The sequence below is a fragment of the Pseudophryne corroboree genome, chromosome 6, assembly GCF_028390025.1.
Source record: "Pseudophryne corroboree isolate aPseCor3 chromosome 6, aPseCor3.hap2, whole genome shotgun sequence".
NCBI classification, from domain to species: Eukaryota; Metazoa; Chordata; class Amphibia; order Anura; family Myobatrachidae; genus Pseudophryne; species Pseudophryne corroboree.
This window is the reverse complement of record NC_086449.1, coordinates 438,628,045-438,649,076: the sequence shown is the minus strand read 5'-3', so window position 1 is coordinate 438,649,076 and position 21,032 is coordinate 438,628,045. Positions and strand designations below refer to the sequence as shown.

The 21,032-nt window shown below is 44.9% G+C and overlaps 1 protein-coding gene across 6 annotated transcripts in view; it reads right to left on the bottom strand.

Moving 5' to 3' along the window:
- KIF21A (kinesin family member 21A) overlaps window positions 1-21,032 on the bottom strand; it is a 282,538-nt gene that overhangs the window by 34,365 nt on the left and 227,141 nt on the right. For 3 of the 6 annotated variants that reach the window (XM_063927091.1, XM_063927092.1, XM_063927093.1), the window contains 4 exons: window positions 10,696-10,809; window positions 10,134-10,262; window positions 5,367-5,405; window positions 4,448-4,584 (listed from right to left, as the gene is read on the bottom strand). In XM_063927091.1, coding sequence (XP_063783161.1) covers window positions 4,448-4,584; window positions 5,367-5,405; window positions 10,134-10,262; window positions 10,696-10,809 — 419 coding nt within the window. The remainder of the gene's footprint in view (window positions 1-4,447; window positions 4,585-5,366; window positions 5,406-10,133; window positions 10,263-10,695; window positions 10,810-21,032) is intronic. The other 3 variants (XM_063927094.1, XM_063927096.1, XM_063927095.1) reach the window with 1 other exon arrangement.

Genomic DNA, 21,032 nt, shown 5'->3' with positions numbered 1-21,032 from the left:
GACCTTGTTGGTGTACAGGGACCGGAAACAAAACTGCTGAATCCAGCAGGGACTGAATGGCAATTTGCAATTTGCAGTACCGCCCTCTTGTCGTCCGACAGAGGCAGTCCTGTCTTGAAAAACCGCAGTGGCGGGAGACAGTCGAACTCTATTTTGTAACCTTTTAACACTAAATTGCGGATCCACCCATCTGTGGATGTCTGGAACCACGCGAAATGGAACGTCTGAAGGCGTGCTCCCACAATTGGAGATCCGAGATGGGCTGGGAGACCGTCATGCCACTGGCTTGTCGGTGACCTTAGCGTCCTGATGACTGGTGTTGGTTTGTTGGAAACCACGTCCTCGACCTCGTCTACCAGGCGTGGCTGTTCCTCTACCACGGCCTCGAAAGGGCTGAGGTCTAAAGGATTTGAACGCCGGGCCAGAGTATTTCCGTCTAGGTACCGTTGGAGGCAATGGTAGGAAAACAGACTTTCCTCCCGTGGCCTCAGAAATCCATTTGTCCAATTCAGTACCAAACAACTTCTCGCCACAGTAAGGTAACGCCTCCATACCTCTTTTGACCTCTGCCTCCGCTTGCCAAGAACGCAGCCAGAGTGCTCGTCGTACTGTAACTAGCGACGATGAAATGCGAGAAGTGAGCTGACAGACGTCAGTAGAAGCTGTACATAGATAATCAGCAGCTTCACAGATTTGATCAGCGAGAAGTATAAGGTGATCGTCATGTAGGGCAGACTTGAGTTCTGTTATCCATACCATTAACGCCTTAGTTACCCAAATGCCAACCAACCCAGGTCTAAGCAACACTCCTGCTGATATATACATGGACTTTAGCATAGCTTCTATTTTACGGTCTGAAGGGTCTTTAAGCGAAGTAGCAGTTGGTACTGGTATGGTTAATTTCTTTGTAAGTTTTGACACAGACGAATCCACCAATGGCGGATTCTCCCATGTAGATGTCACAGACTCTGGAAACGGGTAACTAGACTTAAATCTGCGAGGTATAGAAAACAGTTTATCCGGATTCTTTTGTGTTTCTACTAACATCTTATTAAGAGATTCCGAAACAGGAAAACACATTGGAGATCTCTGTCGTTTAGTAAAGACGACTTCATCATTTGTCAGAGGCTCCTCAGTTTCTGTAAACTTCAGAGACCAACGCACCGCTCTGATGAGATTATCAATGCCTGGGCTGTCAAAATCTTCAGTATCTGACTGCTGGTCCACTTCGCCCTCCTCACCCTCATCTTGTGCAGTGAGGTCTGGCATAGAATCGTCAGAATGCAACATAGCAGAAACTGGTAAATCATAAGACAAATGAAATGTATCCCTTCTACCCCAAATGGACTTGGACTTTTGGCAAGGCTGAGAGCCCTCCGGTAGTTCTGGCGGTCTCACCCGAGACTCAGATCTTGCCGCTTCCCGCTCTTGTCGAGTGGCGGCCAATTCTGATTGCAACCCAGCCATTACATTGACTAGCATTTCCCATGGAGGGTCCGGGGATGAAACCGGCTTTAAAACCGGAGCCGAAATTGTATTCGTAGCTGAATTCACAAAACATACTGTACATGTGGTAGATCCATCCGGTAACACACTCTTACAGACATTGCAGTGAAACTGCTTTTTAGTTTTTGCTGGTTCCTTACTCATTATGCAGACAGACAATACAATATACAAAGACAGACCACTTGTACGACTCAGTAAAATTGTACTAAGGTGTGTGTAATATAAATATATATGGCCGAAGTGCAGTGCACGTGGCCAGTACTATATGAAACCTGATCCAAAATTCCCACTAACACCCCTGCGCCATCCGGTGGAGTAGAGATGTAGGACAGGAACGTTCTGGAACCATGGAAGACACAGGAAGCATGGTTAAAATGGCCCCCATGCCATGCTTACAGTGAGAATCACAGGTCAGGTTACTACACATATCTTTATAACCTGTACCTAACTTTGGATTTAATATAGGCTTAACAGCCTATTAACATAATGGATGCAGCATATGTAATATTATAACCCATGCAGCATATTATAACCCCAGCAGCCTGCCATGCAGCCAATGCTCTGTGAGCAGACTTCTTTACCCCCCCCCCTGTGCACCGTGTACCGCTGCAATTTAGCGGGGAGCGGTTGCCGGTCATCGGGACCCTGGAATCCGGAGATTATTGCAGGGAGCGTCTAGCGGGGAGAGCGGCCGTGCAACGGAAGTGTGGCCGGCGGGTGTGAGCGGCGTGCGGCGGCCGGAGCGGCGGTGTAGCGCTGGTCAGAGCGGCTGTGGCGGGCGCTGAGCCCCGTACAGCGGTGGTAGGAGCGGCTGGGGTGGGCGGCCTGTTAGGAGCTTTAGAAACATTTTCCCCACACAGCGGGGCGGCAGCGTGCGCTGACCGCCCCATCACCCCAGCATACCTTGTGTCCAGCAGTGAGGGCTATGACGGGGCTTCTGTCTGTAAGCTCCGTCCAGCTCTTGCAGCAGGTCAGTGAATGAGCTGCGTGTGGCTGTGAGGGTGCTCTTTGTGAGGACCGACACGCCATGCGCTGCCTCCGTGTAGCGGCACTATCCCGGACCCACGTTTTTTTATAAACTGGGAAGGGATGTGCTAAATTGCAAAAAGAAAAAGTAAAGTGAAAGGTAAAAATGAAAAATTTATAAAATATTCAACTAAGTGTGGGAGCTCCACACAAGCATGTTAGTGCTGTGAGCACAGAAAAAACACTGAGGTACTCTGAGATATGGAGGGGAGGAGAGTTCTAAATTTAAATATTCAGTGCCCTGTTCTTGCTAAAGCCGTCCATATCCCAAGAGTACTCCAGTGACCCCTAGTGGATGAAAAAGAAAATAGGATTTTAATACCTACCGGTAAATCCTTTTCTCTTAGTCCGTAGAGGATGCTGGGCGCCCGTCCCAGTGCGTACTGTATCTGCAGTCATTGGGTATGTTTACACACATGGTGTGTTGTGTTTAAGTCAGCCTGTTGCTGATGATATTCAGGCCATAGCATGCGTTATGCTGTTACTGGTTGTGTTTACACACATAGGTTGTGTTACGGTTTATGTCAGTGTATTGCTGCATATTCTTCATGCCGTCGGCTGGTGTTCTGTTAAAGGCCACGTTCTGCGGCATACTGGAGGTGTGAGCTGGTAAAATGCTCACCGTGGTTTAACAATAAATCCTTTTCCTCTAAATGTCCGTCTCCCCTCCCTGGGCACAGTTCCTATAACTGGAGTCTGGAGGAGGGGCATAGAGGGAGGAGCCAGTTCACACCCTTTTTAAAGTCTTAAAGTGCCCATGTCTCCTGCGGATCCCATCTATACCCCATGGTTCTTGAAGCATCCCCAGCATCCTCTACGAACTAAGAGAAAAGGATTTACCGGTAGGTATTAAAATCCTATTTATTTAGCATGCACATATTTCAAATTGATTTATAGAGTATATTAATCATTCACATCAGTCCAACCCCTATTGGAGCTTTCAATTCCTACTCTCTGGTACACACACACACAATTTTTCCCAAGGCATAATGCATTTTTGACAAGAATGTTTTGGGTGTACTGTAAGGCATGAAGATATGGATAGTGATTTTTGGCTTCCGCCAGTTCATTGGTTTGGCTTTACGATAGCTACCTCCCAGATACACTTGAAAGTCAAGAGTTAGTGGAGCCTGGCTGAGTTGAACAATGGCTGCTAACATCCAAAATTGCTTTTGCAGCAATGTCATAGAACTGGAATGTGTTCTCTGCAGCAACCCCGACATGACAAAAACACCAGTTTACGTGTAATTAAGTCTCACAATAATGACACAGCTTAGTGCAACATACAATTTTGTCTTCATACATCAAATATCTTGCCTCGACGCACCAGGTCCGCAGTAGGCTTAGTCAGACTGTTTAGATATCTCCCCCTTCTGTGTTCATCAAAGGTGCAAGTAGTCCAAACAACGCATTTCGTTTTGATAACCTTTTTCAAGAATGAATGACTATTTGAATTGTACAGAGTCATTTTATTTTTTGTTTTGCGATTGTATGAATAATTTTATTAAAAGTCATGTTTTAAATAAGCACTCTGTCTGAAGATATCTAGGAGAAACCAGCGCCTACAGAGATATACCATTCTGTGTTGTTTTTGGAGCAATATGCATTTTAGCCCCCCCAAAAAAATAGACACCTGATGGTAGAGTGTTGCATGAGACCTGGCGGCTCTCTTGTGCCAGGCAGCTGACTATGCGTGGCATATTGAGGCTAAATGTAGGAGGACATACAGTATCTGTACACATACACTGAATTATGTCCAACTTCAATATTCTATGTTTAGCCTACATTACTTTTCAAGCGCACATTAAGTAACCCACACACTTCAATACTTAAGACCAATTGCATCTAGCACAGATTAGAAAGTCATACAATATTAGCAGTCAGTATTTATAAAAGCGGAAATAATGTAACTGACCTTTAGATCCAGTAAAAAGAAGATCATCTGTAGCATCGACACATAGCACAGCCTTGTTGTGCCCTTCAGCTATATGGATACATTGTACAAGCGATGTCTTGTTACCTTTGCAAGTAGGATATGGGTTAATTATGCCCCTAGAGATGGGGGGGAAAAAAACACATTGGTGTTAACATCGCTCATTAAAAGTAATCTCACAACTCCTGGTTCCCAACAATGAGACATGTTTGCCTATACATGCAGTATATGCTACATAAGGCTTGTGTGCACAAAAGAAACAATACAGTTTCATAGGAAGATGGAGTACATTCTTTATTATGCTACTATGGTTTTGCAGGTACAAATAAATGCAGCATAAAAGGATCCATTATCACAAGGCCATCATGACTGTATGTCAACGTGTGCAAGTTACAGCCATGTATATATGTGTCTGCAATGTGCACATTTGTCATGGCCATCCTGTGTGGTTTTATGAAGAAAAGAAAAAAAAAACAACAACTCCTTTAGTAAAAATGGCATAAGTGGCCTGTGGGCTGCCAGCTGCCGAGTTATATTCCAAATATCTACATAGCTCAGTGTGCAAAGCAGCCTTTATTCAACAACTCTTCAGCTGTAACCATTTGCATGTCATTGCATTACACACACACACATTTATCAGTGTTGCAGTAAGTATAACAATATTCTCTAACACTGTAACACATCATCTTCATATCATTTGAAAATGAAAGGCTGTCAAAATAAGCAAGCAAAATGATAATGCAAACTGCAAAACAACCTGTTTTTAATACAGCATTTCTGACACATACTGGATACAAGGAACACAAACGTCTGTAAGTGCAGAACGAAAACAAAAATCATGCAGAAAAAAAATAGCAGCATTACTTGCGACAAGAAAAAGAGTGTACAAGGAAATTTGTACCTGTGTACCTCGGACAGAGAGGAATCACTTTCATCAGACCTATAAAGACCAGTAGTAGAGTGCAAGGGGAAAGAATACAGATATCAGAAGTGTAAAGACTGAGCACTGGATAGGAGATACAGAATTAGACTCCTGATCACACACAACACAATTAATAATATGTAGTGCTTCCACAGGATGTGTCTGTATGTTCCTTTTTATCAAGGACCTGGAGTAGATTTAACTGTAATCAATATATATTGTTAAAGGTAACCAGCCTAGCATTGTGTATGAAGCAGGGAAATAGGTCAATAAAAGTGTGAATACACAGAAGAGATAAAAGTATGCGTCAGACTGATCCAATCTCTCAGAAGAAACCCGGCGTTCTTACAGCAATGAGGAAATCTTGTGCATGCCTCAGAATTAAAACTCAAAAAACAACAACTTTCCATTAAAAATAAATAAAAAATAGATGAAAAGCAGACTTGCATCCCAAAATGACTATTTTCAAAATAAATGTAAAACGTTAGAACATAAGTAAAAGAGAAACCGTTAAAATGCAAACCAGTAAATGTAAGACACTAGGCATTCATCTATGCTACATCATTTATGCGCTCGTAAACAAAATCTGGAATAATTTATAGTTTTAGTTATGCTAGTTATGTCAGAAAATAAAATGTGAGATGTTCTGAGATTAGTAGCATACAGGTATTATGCATACATCTTAGTAGCATACAGATATAACTAAAAGGTATTTTGAAGGATTTTTATATTTAAATTGCTCAATACCAAAATGTTGTACAGAGACCAGAGCTTTCCTTTCCTTTTTTATTGCATTCCGTTTAGGGATAACAGGAGTCTTACAGGTGCTATAAGCAAGTGGAGGGTAAACTGAATTTCCAAAGTGGCAGCTGTCTGCAGCTGATAAGGTGAGTAGAGTGAACTTAAGAAAAGCCCACCAGAGCGTGATCTCCAAGATACATGTACAAGTGGAATGGTAAATACACAGCAAACCTGATTCCAGAGTATTACTAACACCAAGCTACCCCAAAAAGGGGCCTATTTCAGTCATATATTTTTAATTATATTACGGGTATGCATGCTTTAACTGTGTTCTGTAAAACTACATTTTTAAAGAACACTTTTCTTAAATCAAGAAAAAAGAGAAAAGGTTACTTACAGTATGTGCAGTAATGTACAGTAAATGTAATAAAAATACAATAACTGGCTTTATATGTTTTGTGATACAATAACATACTATGATTTATTGATCACATAAGAAGCAAATTAACCATCACAGCTGCCATGAAAGTGCAAAACACTCATTTATTTTTCATCTTTACATCTTCCCTAACTTATGCTGGCCACAATTTACACAATGTGTGTACCCAGCTGACATGATAGCCGATGTAATGATGCATCGGCCATTGGGTACACACTGAACAATGTAGTGAATGAAGGAACGATCCGTTGTTTCATCCTTCATTACTATGCATGTCGCCGCAAACAATATCGTCAGATTGAGCATGTATGTCCCATTGGAACGTCTCATGCGAATGAGGACAGATGGGTTGCACAGTGACGGGGTACACATGGTAGGGGCACACAGTGTACTTCAAACCTGCTGTAGTTTGCAAACAGCTGCTGCACAGCAGGGCTCCTAGTGCAATCACTCCAGAGGAGAAGCTGGCCCCAGAAGTTCAGTCTTCGTGGAGAGTGTTCTCACATAAAACTATTTCAGAGTGCTCCTAAATCCATTGCTCTATGTGCCCCTCCAGAAGCCAACTGCCTGTAAGACTACGAACTCCCGGAGCATGAAGAGCAGCCTGACCTCAGGCAGTGCTGGGGACGGGAGATGGAAGGAAGTGCTGCATGCTGCAAACTTTCCTCCTGTGTAGTCTGCTCCAGTGATTTAATTACTCCTGTGAGGAGGGAGACCACGGCTGGGTCAGAGGAGAGGGGCATCAGCTTGGAATTGGGTCTGCAGCACAGGCAGGGTAAAGAGGAATTAAGGGGGCGGAGCCAGAGCTTGTAGTCCTCTCTATAAATGGTGCCATGCTGTAACTGTAGCTATTGCTAAAGCAGACAACGCAGTTTGGGAATCCCTGAGATAAGGACACTGCAGATGCAGTGCTGTGGACAAGAGCAGAACTGCATGCTGAAATACAATCACGACACTCCCATAACACGCCCATGACACATCCTGTTTATGTGAGGGTCACCTCCAAGTCACCACTCTGAATCGACCACGGATCACAGAAGCTGTCTTAAGTAGTAGCCATGACATATGTAAATGTGTACTCCATCACATGCGGTTTTTTGCTCATGCACAAAAATGGATTATTCTGGGCTTTACACGCGATAACGTGTTGGCTTTTACACGCGATAACGTGTTGGCTTTTACACAGAATAACATGTTGGCTTTTACACGGGATAACGTGTTGGCTTTTACACGGGATAACGTGTTGGCTTTTACACGGGATAACGTGTTGGCTTTTACACGGGATAACGTGTTGGCTTTTACACGGGATAACGTGTTGGCTTTTACACGGGATAACGTGTTGGCTTTTACACGGGATAACGTGTTGGCTTTTACACGGGATAACGTGTTGGCTTTTACACGGGATAACGTGTTGGCTTTTACACCGAATAACGTGTTGGCTTTTACACCGAATAACGTGTTGGGTTTTACACCGAATAACGTGGTGGCTTTTACACGGAATAACGTGGTGGCTTTTACACGGAATAACGTGGTGGCTTTTACACGGAATAACGTGGTGGCTTTTACACAGAATAACGAGTTGGCTTTTACACAGGATAACGTGTTGGCTTTTACACAGGATAACGTGGTGGCTTTTACACGGGATAGCGTGGTGGCTTTTACACGGGATAACGTGGTGGCTTTTACATGGGATAACGTGGTGGCTTGACATGGGATAACGTGGTGGCTTGACATGGGATAACGTGGTGGCTTGACATGGGATAACGTGGTGGCTTGACATGGGATAACGTGGTGGCTTGACATGGGATAACGTGGTGGCTTTTACATGGGATAACGTGGTGGCTTTGTTAAAATATCTTAAAAATTTCACGAAAATATGCATTTTGGATTTGGACTGAAGGAAAAAAAGTAAAAGTAGTCTCAGAGTACTCCTAAATTCTGTAGTGTAAAATAATCTGCAGCCTTTTGAAGAAAAAGCCCTATTAAAAAGGGAAGTATTATTTTTTTTCTCCCATAAAAATTCTTATGTGCACCAGACACCCTGATGCCTAACACAAAGGACATGTCTTACTGCACCTGTTCTACATTTTTAAGTCAAAACCATTGTTATCTTGCAATAAACTAAGTCATTGGTTTTGTTACAGAGATCATAGGGGTTAGGGGTTAATACAACTGCTTAACACCAGTAAACTGCTCTCTTGGATATTGCCCTGCATTGTCAGAAATACAATGTTGAGCTTATTATAAACTAAATTTTAACACAGAGAATAAGTTGTTTGTAGGAGGTGGTCCTTATGTCTTGGTATTCTGCCTTTACTGCCAGCCACGTGTTACATAACAGCAGCACTGTAAAAATGAGCCCTGTGACAAGTGGGCAGGACTTGGTTAGTTGCTTCAGTAAGCAGAGATTTATTTTCTCTCTTACTGAAATCCTGCTGCCATGTCATAAACGATGGCATTGGAAAATCAATAGTAACAAACTGCTAAGTACTTGCCGACTTGAGAAACTGTAGCATAAAGCTAAACAACACTACATAATATAAAATAGATTTTGCACTACTTACAAGACATAATATAAAACCTAGACTGATATATTAGCAAAATAGTGCCACCAATAAAAATACGGTGCTCACCAAAAACAATTAAAAAGTACTCATTAATAAAATAAATGTGGTAAATAATGTTAAAACCTTTTTAAAAAGGCAAGAACTGCCCATCTGACAAACTAAATCTGGATACACACTATAAGATTATCTGTACAATCTTTCTGGTTGTAGCAAAAATCTGTTAACGTATGGGAGCAAATGACAATTCATAAAATTGCTCCCAAAAGCCGGAAAATGGAAATTCAAATAAACTGGTTAAGTCAAATGGATTTAACCAATTTGTCTGGATGTCCAATTCTGTTTTTTTTTTCCCAGCATTTGGGAGCAAATGGTCAATTGTCATTTGCTTCCAAACATACCAGATTTTCACTCCAACCAGACAAGATTAGACAGATAATCTTATAGTGGATATAAAAAGCATTTTTGATGCATTACTTTATTATAATTTAATTGATTAAATAAGATGACAGTCCCTCAACCATGGGATGGGGTGGGGAGTTCTAGGTGATAATACTATAAAGACTAATAAAAATATAATCTTTACATGAAAAAATTCTCATCTGCATCATCTACTGTTATCTAAGTTTGTGCAGCAAGAACCACATGTCTGATTATAAATTCAAGATTTCAGGTACTAGCTCTACATCTCTTCTACAGAGTCTTGATTTTCTAACCTGTTCAATTTGCAGGGACAAATGCAGTGTGAACTAATAAATATGCATTCCTTAATTCCTAGTGTGCTGGTCACTTCCTTAGAAATGATGGTCGTAAAACATACAATATGGTTATAAAGTAAACAATGGGAGACTGCCTTTACGTATTTGGGGCGTGTTCTTTTTTCAAATGATTCTTACAAGTAAATATTCCTGAAAAAGGTGACATGCTATTATTTTATCCTACTCTAAAATATTCCTCATTTGTGCCAGCCAATAAAGGGTGATTCTTCGTCCTGTGACTTACTTATCCTGCTGATATGTTGCGTTTCCCTGAGAAACTGTGAGACGGCTAAAAACATTCTTTTCATTACGGGACCGGCTTGTTGGGGAAGAAGGAGGTGAGAGACTAGCCTCTGAAGTTCCAGAATCTGAGCTATAAGATAAAAAGAAGATGGAATGCTCACTTCAACAGGTTATAAAATAAGTCAGTAAGGTTAAATGACTCGTGATACAAGCCTGCTCTCCAAATTTCTATTTAGAGGATTCACATAAAAAAGTCCTGTGATTGCAACATGTCACAAATACAAAATAATATCATCCATAGACAAAAGAAGCAGAGGCTTACACAAAATCGCAACAAACTGCAAATCTGACATATAACAAGTATTGGTACAAGCTGTACACAAATTGCCATCATAGTCTGGCTATATTAATCTCATTATTGAAATGTCAAGTACCACTAAATAACTTCAGTCTGGTCTGCAATGTTAGCATACAACAGAAGAATAGAAGCCTGCAGAGAAGGTTAACAGTGGGAGAAACCAAACAACATTATATAAAGCTGGAACATCTTAAAAATTACATACAGTTTTTGATCTTTGGTTTTACTGATCTTCTCTCCACTTCGGTCATAAGTTTTCCTTCTTGATGAGGGAGAAGGTTCAGGTACACGCCTCTCAGCCGATGGGTTTTGCTTGGTTCTGAAGAACAGCACAATAGTCAGCAACAAAACAAGAAAATACATTTTACAGAAATGATTACACTAACACAAACACCATGGCGATATTCAATTGTTATATCGCGCCCGATCTCTCATCTAAATTGATGGGATATCACAGGGTTATATTCACTTGTTCCCCGTTTTCACGCATATCGCACCCATAGTAGCCGGGTTTAGGTGTGTAAAGCAGCTAAACCCAACTAAACTAGTGGGCGTGACGCTGGTCACTTTTCACACCTTTCAGCTCGCCACCGTGGGGAGAAGCAAGCTGAAATGATGATATCACGCCCGTTGGCAGCAACATTTGAATAGCTACCGGCGGGCACCATCGCGGGTGGAGAAACATTTGAATTGCGCAATTTCATGAAAGTTATTTGAAACCCAACTAAAATAAGAATTTACTAACCGGTAATTCTATTTCTCGTAGTCCGTAGTGGATGCTGGGAACTCCGTAAGGACCATGGGGAATAGCGGGCTCCGAAGGAGGCTGGGCACTCTAGAAAGATTTATGACTACCTGGTGTGCACTGGCTCCTCCCACTATGACCCTCCTCCAAGCCTCAGTTAGGACACCGTGCCCGGACGAGCAGACATAATAAGGAAGGATTTAGAATCCCGGGTAAGACTCTTACCAGCCACACCAATCACACCGTACAACTCGTGATACTATATCTAGTTTGACAGTATGAAAACAACTGAGCCTCTCAACAGATGGCTCAACAATAACCCTTTAGTTAACAATAACTATTTACAAGTATTGCAGACAATCCGCACTTGGGATGGGCGCCCAGCATCCACTACGGACTACGAGAAATAGAATTACCGGTGAGTAAATTCTTATTTTCTCTAACGTCCTAGTGGATGCTGGGAACTCCGTAAGGACCATGGGGATTATACCAAAGCTCCCAAACGGGCGGGAGAGTGCGGATGACTCTGTAGCACCGAATGAGAGAACTCCAGGTCCTCCTCAGCCAGGGTATCAAATTTGTAGAATTTTGCAAACGTGTTTGCCCCTGACCAAGTAGCTGCTCGGCAAAGTTGTAAAGCCGAGACCCCTCGGGCAGCCGCCCAAGATGAGCCCACCTTCCTTGTGGAATGGGCATTTACAGATTTTGGCTGTGGCATGCCTGCCACAGAATGTGCAAGCTGAATTGTACTACAAATCCAGCGAGCAATAGACTGCTTAGAAGCAGGAGCACCCAGCTTGTTGAGTGCATATAGGATAAACAGCGAGTCAGATTTTCTGACTCCAGCCGTCCTGGAAACATATATTTTCAGGGCCCTGACAACGTCTAGCAACTTGGAGTCCTCCAAATCCTTAGTAGCCGCAGGCACCACAATAGGCTGGTTCAGGTGAAACGCTGACACCACCTTAGGGAGAAACTGGGGACGAGTCCTCAATTCTGCCCTATCCATATGGAAAATCAGATAAGGGCTTTTACATGATAAAGCCGCCAATTCTGACACTCGCCTGGCTGAAGCCAAGGCCAATAACATGACCACTTTCCACGTGAGATATTTCAGATCCACGGTTTTTAGTGGCTCAAACCAATGTGATTTTAAGAAACTCAACATCACGTTGAGATCCCAAGGTGCCACAGGAGGCACAAATGGGGGCTGAATATGCAGCACTCCTTTCACAAATGTCTGAACTTCAGGTACTGAAGCTAGTTCTTTTTGAAAGAAAATCGACAGAGCCGAGATCTGTACTTTAATGGAGCCTAGTTTTAGGCCCATATTCACTCCTGCTTGCAGGAAATGCAGAAATCGACCTAGTTGAAATTCCTCCGTTGGGGCCTTTTTGGCCTCGCACCATGCAACATATTTCCGCCATATGCGGTGATAATGCTTTGCCGTAACATCTTTCCTGGCCTTAATAAGCGTAGGAATTACTTCTTCCGGAATACCCTTTTCCTTTAGGATCCGGTGTTCAACCGCCATGCCGTCAAACGCAGCCGCGGTAAGTCTTGGAACAGACAGGGCCCCTGTTGTAGCAGGTCCTGTCTGAGCGGTAGAGGCCACGGGTCCTCTGAGAGCATCTCTTGAAGTTCCGGGTACCACGCTCGTCTTGGCCAATCCGGAACCACGAGAATGGTGTTTACTCCTCGCTTTCTTATTATTCTCAATACCTTTGGTATGAGAGGCAGAGGAGGGAACACATAAACCGACTGGTACACCCACGGTGTCACTAGAGCGTCCACAGCTATCGCCTGAGGGTCCCTTGACCTGGCGCAATATCTTTTTAACTTTTTGTTGAGGCGGGACGCCATCATGTCCACCTGTGGTTTTTCCCAACGGTTTACCAGCATCTGGAAGACTTCTGGATGAAGTCCCCACTCTCCCGGGTGGAGGTCGTGTCTGCTGAGGAAGTCTGCTTCCCAGTTGTCCACTCCCGGAATGAACACTGCTGACAGTGCTAGTACATGATTCTCCGCCCATCGGAGAATTCTTGTGGCTTCCGCCATCGCCATCCTGCTTCTTGTGCCGCCCTGTCGATTTACATGGGCGACTGCCGTGATGTTGTCTGACTGGATCAGCACCGGCTGGTGTAGGAGCAGGGATTTTGCTTGACTTAGGGCATTGTAGATGGCCCTTAGTTCCAGAATATTTATGTGAAGGGAAGTCTCCTGACTCGACCATAGTCCTTGGAAGTTTCTTCCCTGTGTGACTGCCCCCCAGCCTCGAAGGCTGGCATCCGTGGTCACCAGGACCCAGTCCTGTATGCCGAACCTGCGGCCCTCTAGAAGATGGGCACTCTGCAGCCACCACAGTAGCGACACCCTGGTTCTTGGAGACAGGGTTATCAAGCGATGCATCTGAAGATGCGATCCGGACCACTGGTCCAACTGAAAGATTCTGGCATGGAACCTGCCGAAGGGAATTGCTTCGTAAGAAGCCACAATCTTTCCCCGGACCCGCGTGCAGCGATGCACTGATACCTGTTTTGGTTTCAGGAGGTCTCTGACTAGAGATGACAACTCCCTGGCTTTCTCCTCCGGGAGAAACACTTTTTTCTGGACTGTATCCAGAATCATACCCAGGAACAGTAGTTATTAAAACTCCCTTTTTTCGAAGGAGTATCATCATTTCCGCCATAACCTTGGTAAATACCCTCGGTGCCGTGGACAGTCCAAACGGCAGCGTCTGGAATTGGTAATGGCAATCCTGTACCACAAATCTGAGGTACTCCTGGTGAGGATGGTAAATGGGGACATGCAAGTAAGCATCCTTGATGTCCAGGGATACCATGTAATCCCCCTCGTCCAGGCTCGCAATAACCGCCCTGAGCGATTCCATCTTGAACTTTAATTTTTTTATGTATGTGTTCAAGGATTTCAAATTTAAAATGGGTCTCACCGAACCGTCTGGTTTCGGTACCACAAATAGTGTGGAATAGTAACCCCGGCCTTGTTGAAGTAGGGGTACCTTGATTATCACCTGCTGGGAATACAGCTTGTGAATTGCCGCTAGCACCGCCTCCCTGTCTGAGGGAGCAATCGGCAAAGCAGATTTTAGGAACCGGTGGGGTGGAGACGCCTCGAATTCCAGTTTGTACCCCTGAGATACTATTTGAAGTATCCAGGGATCCACCTGTGAGCGAGCCCACTGATCGCTGAAATTCTTGAGGCGGCCCCCCACCGTACCTGGCTCCGCCTGTGGAGCCCCACCGTCATGCGGCGGACTTGGAAGAAGAAGCGGGGGAGGACTTTTGCTCCTGGGAACCTGCTGTTTGTTGCAGCCTTTTTCCCCTACCTCTGCCTCTGGACAGAAAGGACCCGCCTTTTCCACGCCTGTTTTTCTGGGTCCGAAAGGACTGAACCTGATAAAACGGCGCCTTCTTAGGCTGTGAGGGGACATGGGGTAAAAATGCTGACTTCCCAGACGTTGCTGTGGAAACTAGGTCCGAGAGACCATCCCCAAATAATTCCTCACCCTTATATGGTAACACTTCCATGTGCTTTTTTGAATCTGCATCTCCTGTCCACTGGCGAGTCCATAAGCCTCTCCTAGCAGAAATGGACAATGCACTTACTTTAGATGCCAATTGGCAGATTTCCCTTTGTGCATCTCTCATATATAAGACTGAGTCTTTTATATGGTCTATGGTTAACAGGATCGTGTCTCTGTCTAATGTGTCAATATTTTCTGACAGTTTATCTGACCACGCAGCGGCAGCACTGCACATCCAAGCTGACGCAATAGCTGGCCTAAGTATAATGCCTGTGTGTGTATATACAGACTTCAGGATCGCCTCCTGCTTTCTATCAGCAGGTTCCTTGAGGGCGGCCGTATCCGGAGACGGTAGTGCCACCTTTTTAGACAAACGTGTGAGCGCTTTATCCACTCTAGGGGGTGTTTCCCAACGTGACCTATCCTCTGGCGGGAAAGGGAACGCCATTAGTACCTTCTTAGGAATTACCAATTTTTTATCAGGGAAAGCCCACGCTTCTTCACACACTTCATTTAATTTATCTGATGGGGGAAAAACTACGGGTAGTTTTTTCTCTCCAAACATAATACCCTTTTTAGTGGTACCTGTACTTATATCAGAAATGTGTAACACCTCTTTCATTGCCTCAATCATGCAGTGAATGGCCTTAGTAGGCATCAGGTTAGACTCATCGTCGTCGACACTGGTGTCAGTATCAGTGTCAACATCTGGGTCTGCTTGTGGTAGCGGGCGTTTTAGAGCCCCTGACGACCCATGCGACGCCTGGGCAGGCACGAGCTGAGAAGCCGGCTGTCCCACATTTGGCATGTCGTCGATTTTCTTATATAAGGAGTCTATACGTGCACTCATTACTTTCCATAAGCCCATCCACTCAGGTGTCTGCCCCGCAGGGGGTGACATCCCTTCTAAAGGCATCTGCTCCGCCTCCACATCATTATCCTCATCAAACATGTCGACACAGCCGTACCGACACACCGCACACACACAAGGAATGCTCCGAATGAGGACAGGACCCACAAAAGCCCTTTGAGGGGACAGAGTGAGAGTATGCCAGCACACACCAGAGCGCTATATAATGCAGGGACTAACTGAGTTATGTCCCCTATAGCTGCTTTTTATATTATATATATATATATATTGCGCCTAAATTTAGTGCCCCCCCTCTCTGTTTTTACCCTGTTCTGAAGTGTAGACTGCAGGGGAGAGCCAGGGAGCTTCCTTCCAGCGGATCTGTGAAGGAGAAATGGCGCCAGTGTGTCTGAGGGAGATAGCTCCGCCCCTTTTCCACGGCCTATTCTCCCGCTTTTTCCTGGATTCTGGCAGGGGTATTTACCACATATATAGCCTCTGGGGCTATATATTGTGGTATTTTTGCCAGCCAAGGTGTTTTTATTGCTGCTCAGGGCGCCCCCCCCAGCGCCCTGCACCCTCAGTGACCGGAGTGTGAAGTGTGCATGAGGAGCAATGGCGCACAGCTGCAGTGCTGTGCGCTACCTTGGTGAAGACTGATGTCTTCTGCCGCCGTTTTTCCGGACCTCTTCTTGCTTCTGGCTCTGTAAGGGGGACGGCGGTGCGGCTCCGGGACCGAACACCAAGGACTGGGCCTGCGGTCGATCCCTCTGGAGCTAATGGTGTCCAGTAGCCTAAGAAGCCCAATCCGGCTGCAAGCAGGCGAGTTCGCTTCTTCTCCCCTTAGTCCCTCGCTGCAGTGAGCCTGTTGCCAGCAGGTCTCACTGAAAATAAAAAACCTAAATCTATACTTTCTTTCTAAGGGCTCAGGAGAGCCCCTAGTGTGCATCCAACCTCGGCCGGGCACGAAATCTAACTGAGGCTTGGAGGAGGGTCATAGTGGGAGGAGCCAGTGCACACCAGGTAGTCATAAATCTTTCTAGAGTGCCCAGCCTCCTTCGGAGCCCGCTATTCCCCATGGTCCTTACGGAGTTCCCAGCATCCACTAGGACGTTAGAGAAATTAACAATATCTAAGCTAAGAAAAATGTGTGTATGTATTATACAAGCAGAGTATCATTACTGGGTATACAGCACGAGTGAGAGACAGAGTAACAACTTAGACTGATATTTGTCAAGGAGCACTAGGGTATTGTTTCAGGCCTAAAAAAGTTGCCAAATAACTCAAAGGTTGATTTGGTTGTACCAAAAGCATTCTAAAGAAACCTCAGATAAGCAATATTCCAAGTTTTATTTAAAGTACGCATATACATTTTAAAGAAGTCTCCTCCAATTGATGTTTAATATACTGCACCTAGTGGGTTTGTTGTTCTTTTCAAATTCACTGGGAAGGAATCTTATGAAAGGATCAGCTTTACCATTGCTGATGTGTTACTGATCCCAACTGTTCTAATTACACAGCAATGACTAAGTACAGTGTGTGTGTGTGTGTGTGTGTATATATATATATATATATATATATATATATACATACACACACACACACACACACACACGTACATGCATACATAAACACGCACATGCATACACAGACACACACTCACAGAGAAGCGATTCACTGCTTCTGCACCCAAACCATGCCAGTAACGTACTCGGCAATACAGAAGTACCAGAACCCTTCATGATTATGAGCAAGCACTCAGAGCCATTAGTAGAAGAAAATTCATATTTAGTAAATATATTGCTTTCCTCTACTGCTTGTAGCCCATTGCCGATGCTCTCTGCGCCACCATAGTTACAAACCTCCATTGCTCTGCAGTTTCTCACCTGTATGTCTCTTACTTTGAATAAATGCAGATATCACAATGCAGTAGTACAAGCTCTGGCCCACTGTGGATGATAATTACAGCTCCGAGTTCCAAGCTGACATACAGCACTTTATACACCACTGCTCATTAAGTATTAGTATGCTGAGCTGCCTTAGTCACTGAAATTCCTGACAAATGTGCTCTTAATCTCCCCTAGATTTTTTTACAAAAACTTTTTCCTTTATTGAAGCATGGATCAATATGAAACAGTACAGAAATACAAGCAGAACAGTAAATAGTTTGTATAGAGCTGAATTGGAGGGTCTTGAGCATACATGCGAGTCTCATACCACAGTGAACCATAAAGGCATTTCCAAAGTTGATCTCTAATGGGAAGAGCCTAATGGGAAGAGCGATGGTACCAATGAAGCTTTCCCATGTCTGAAAGAAACCCTGAGTGAACTTCTCTTTCTGCAAAGAGGCCTCCAGCCAATCCATTCTGAAGACATGGAAGAGTTTCTCAGGTAAGAAAGGAAGAAGTGGGAGAACTTTGTATCCAAAACTGCAAGATCCATTTCTTGGCTGCAGCAGATGTAGCGATCAGCAATTTTTGTAACCCAATTGGCCACTCGCATACCTGCTGGCAGCATCCCAAAATGGCCCATTCAGGTGACAGAGGGCGGTAACTGACCAGGTGATGGATTATCAAAATGGCCCACTTGCGCCTAAAAATAGTGTAGCAGGGCATGCCAGAGACAGTGTAGCACGTCTGTCACAGGACTACCATCCCCCCTATTGTAAACTCACTGATGTTTCCTCTTGCAGCTATGTAGCAATAACTGAACAGTGAGTCTTGCAGTTCCATACATGGCTTGGGCCATGTTGGGATGTTAGTTGTGTAATTAATAATTTGCCTTTCAAAATGCTTGAGATCTTTAGTTTACTAAGGTGTGTCCACATAAGTTTTTACACTCAATACACAATTACAGGTTTTTAATAAATGTAATAAATTTACTTGATGGAAAAAAGGAGATTTATGGTAGACTCACCATTGTTAAATCTCTTTCTGCGAGGTACACTGGATTCCACAGGGAATAACATTGGGGTGTAGAGTTGGATCTTGATCCGAGGCACCAACAGGCTAAAGCTTTGACTGTTCCCAGCATGCACTGCCTCCTCTATAGCCCCGCCTCCAGGCACTGGAGCTCCGTTTCATTAACCAGTCCAATGCAGTAGCAGGTAAAATAGAGACGGTAGAGGATAGCCACATAGAACCACATTCTCACGACAGGAGAAGGTACCAGCGGCTAATGCCATACAAACCCAAAGAAGCTAAGTGTGTCAGGGTGGGCGCCCTCTGGAATCCAGTGTACCTCGCAGGAAGAGATTTAACCATGGTAAGTCTACCATAAATCTCCTTTTCTGCAGCGGGGTACACTGGGATTCCACAGGGAATAACATCGGTGATGTCCTAAAGCAGGTCCTCATGGGAAGGAACGGACTGTAGCGGGCACAAGAACCCAGCATCCAAAGGAAGCATCCTGGGAGGCGGCAGTATCAAAGGCATAGAACCTGATGAACGTGTTCACTGAGGACCACGTAGCCGCCTTGCACAATTGTTCTGTGGATGCGCCACGGCGGGCCGCCCAAGAAGGTCCTACAGACCGAGTAGAATGGGCTTTGATAGCAGCAGGAGCTGGGAGCCCAGCCTGCGCATAGGCTTGTGCAATCACCATTCTAATACATCTGGCCAAGGTCTGCTTATTCGCAGCCAGCCACGTTTGTGAAAACCAAAAAGTACAAAAAGAGAATCAGCCCTCCTGATGGAGGCAGTCCTCTCCACACAGACACGGAGAGCCCGTACCACATCCAAAGATTTTTCTTTGGAGGACAGACCAGAAGAGGTGAAGGCCGATACCACAATTTCCTGGTTAAGGTGAAAAGATGACACCACCTTAGGCAAATAACCAGGGCGAGTTCGTAGAACAGCCCGGTCACGGTGGAAAATCAGAAAGGGTGGACGACAAGATAAAGCGCCCAAGTCCGACATCTTCCTAGCAGAGGCAGTAGCCAACAGAAAAACGACGGTAAGCGTAAGGCATTTAATGTCCACAGACTCAAGAGGTTCAAATGGAGACTCTTGTAGGGCATTTATGACAACAGACAGATCCCATGGAGCCACAGGAGGGACATAGGGAAGCTGAATCCATAGAACACCCTGAGTGAAAGTGTGAACGTCAGGAAGAGACGCAATTCTCCTCTGAAACCACACCGACAAGGCAGATATATGAACCTTGAGGGAGGCCAGGCCAGGCGAAGGATAAAGTCTAGGCCTTGCTGGAAAAAAGCCAAAAGTCTTGAAGTTTTGAAAGTATACGCATCATAATTCTTAGCAGCACAAGTGAAGTAAGAATTCCAGACCCTATAATAAATCCGAGACGAAGCTGGTTTACGGGCCTTCAACATAGTTTGAATGACCGCCTCAGAGAATCCTTTTGCTCTCAGGATGCTTCAAGAGCCACGCCGTCAAAGCCTGTCTGGCCAGGTACGGGTAAACACAAGAGCCCTGAACGAGGAGGTCAGGGCATTGAGGAAGTAGAAGAGGACGCTGTCGAGAGATTCCACCTGTTTGAGAACCAATGCCGTCTGGGCCACGCTGGAGCGACTAGAAGTAGTACTCCTCCTTCTTGCTTGAACTTCCATATTACCCTGGACAGGAGTGACACTGGAGGGAACACACATGGCAGCCGAAAGTTCCATGGAATTGCAAGTGCATCCACGAACGCCGCTTGAGGATCCCTTGTCCTTGCTCCGAAGTCCAGAACCTTGTGATTGTGTTGAGACGCCATCAGGTCTACATCTGCTAGGCCCCACCTGTCCACTAGGAGTTGAAAGACTTTGGGGTGAAGACTCAACTCTCCGGCGTGTATGTCCTGACGACTGAGGAAGTCCGCTTCCCAGTTGAGAACTCCCAGAATGAACACCGCCGATATGGCTGGCAGATGGCGTTCTGCCCATTGGAGAATTTTTGACACTTCCATCATTGCCATGCAACTTCGAGTGCCGCCTTGATGATTTATGTACGCCACCATGGTGGCGTTGTCTGATTAAACTTGAACAGGCCTGTTCTGTACCAGAGGCAGGGCCAGTGTCAACGCACTGAACACTGCCCGCAATTCCAGAATGTTTATTAGGAGGAGAGATTCCTCATTGGTCCACCGACCCTGGAGAGAATGTTGCTCCAACACCGCACCCCAACCCCGCAGACTGGCGTCCGTTGTTAGGAGGAACCAGTTGACAGACGAACCTCCAGAGTCAAGGAGATCATTTGAGACCTGATCCGATGAGGCAGGCCATCCCATTTGTAAAGGATTAACCTCTGCAGAGGGCGGGAATGAAATTGAGCGTACTCCACCATGTCGAAAGCCGACACCATGAGGCCTAGTACTTGCATCGCTGAGTGTATCGACACTCTCTGGGGAGAGAGGAAGTATCTGATCCTGTCCTGAAGTTTCAGGACTTTCTCTGGAGACAAG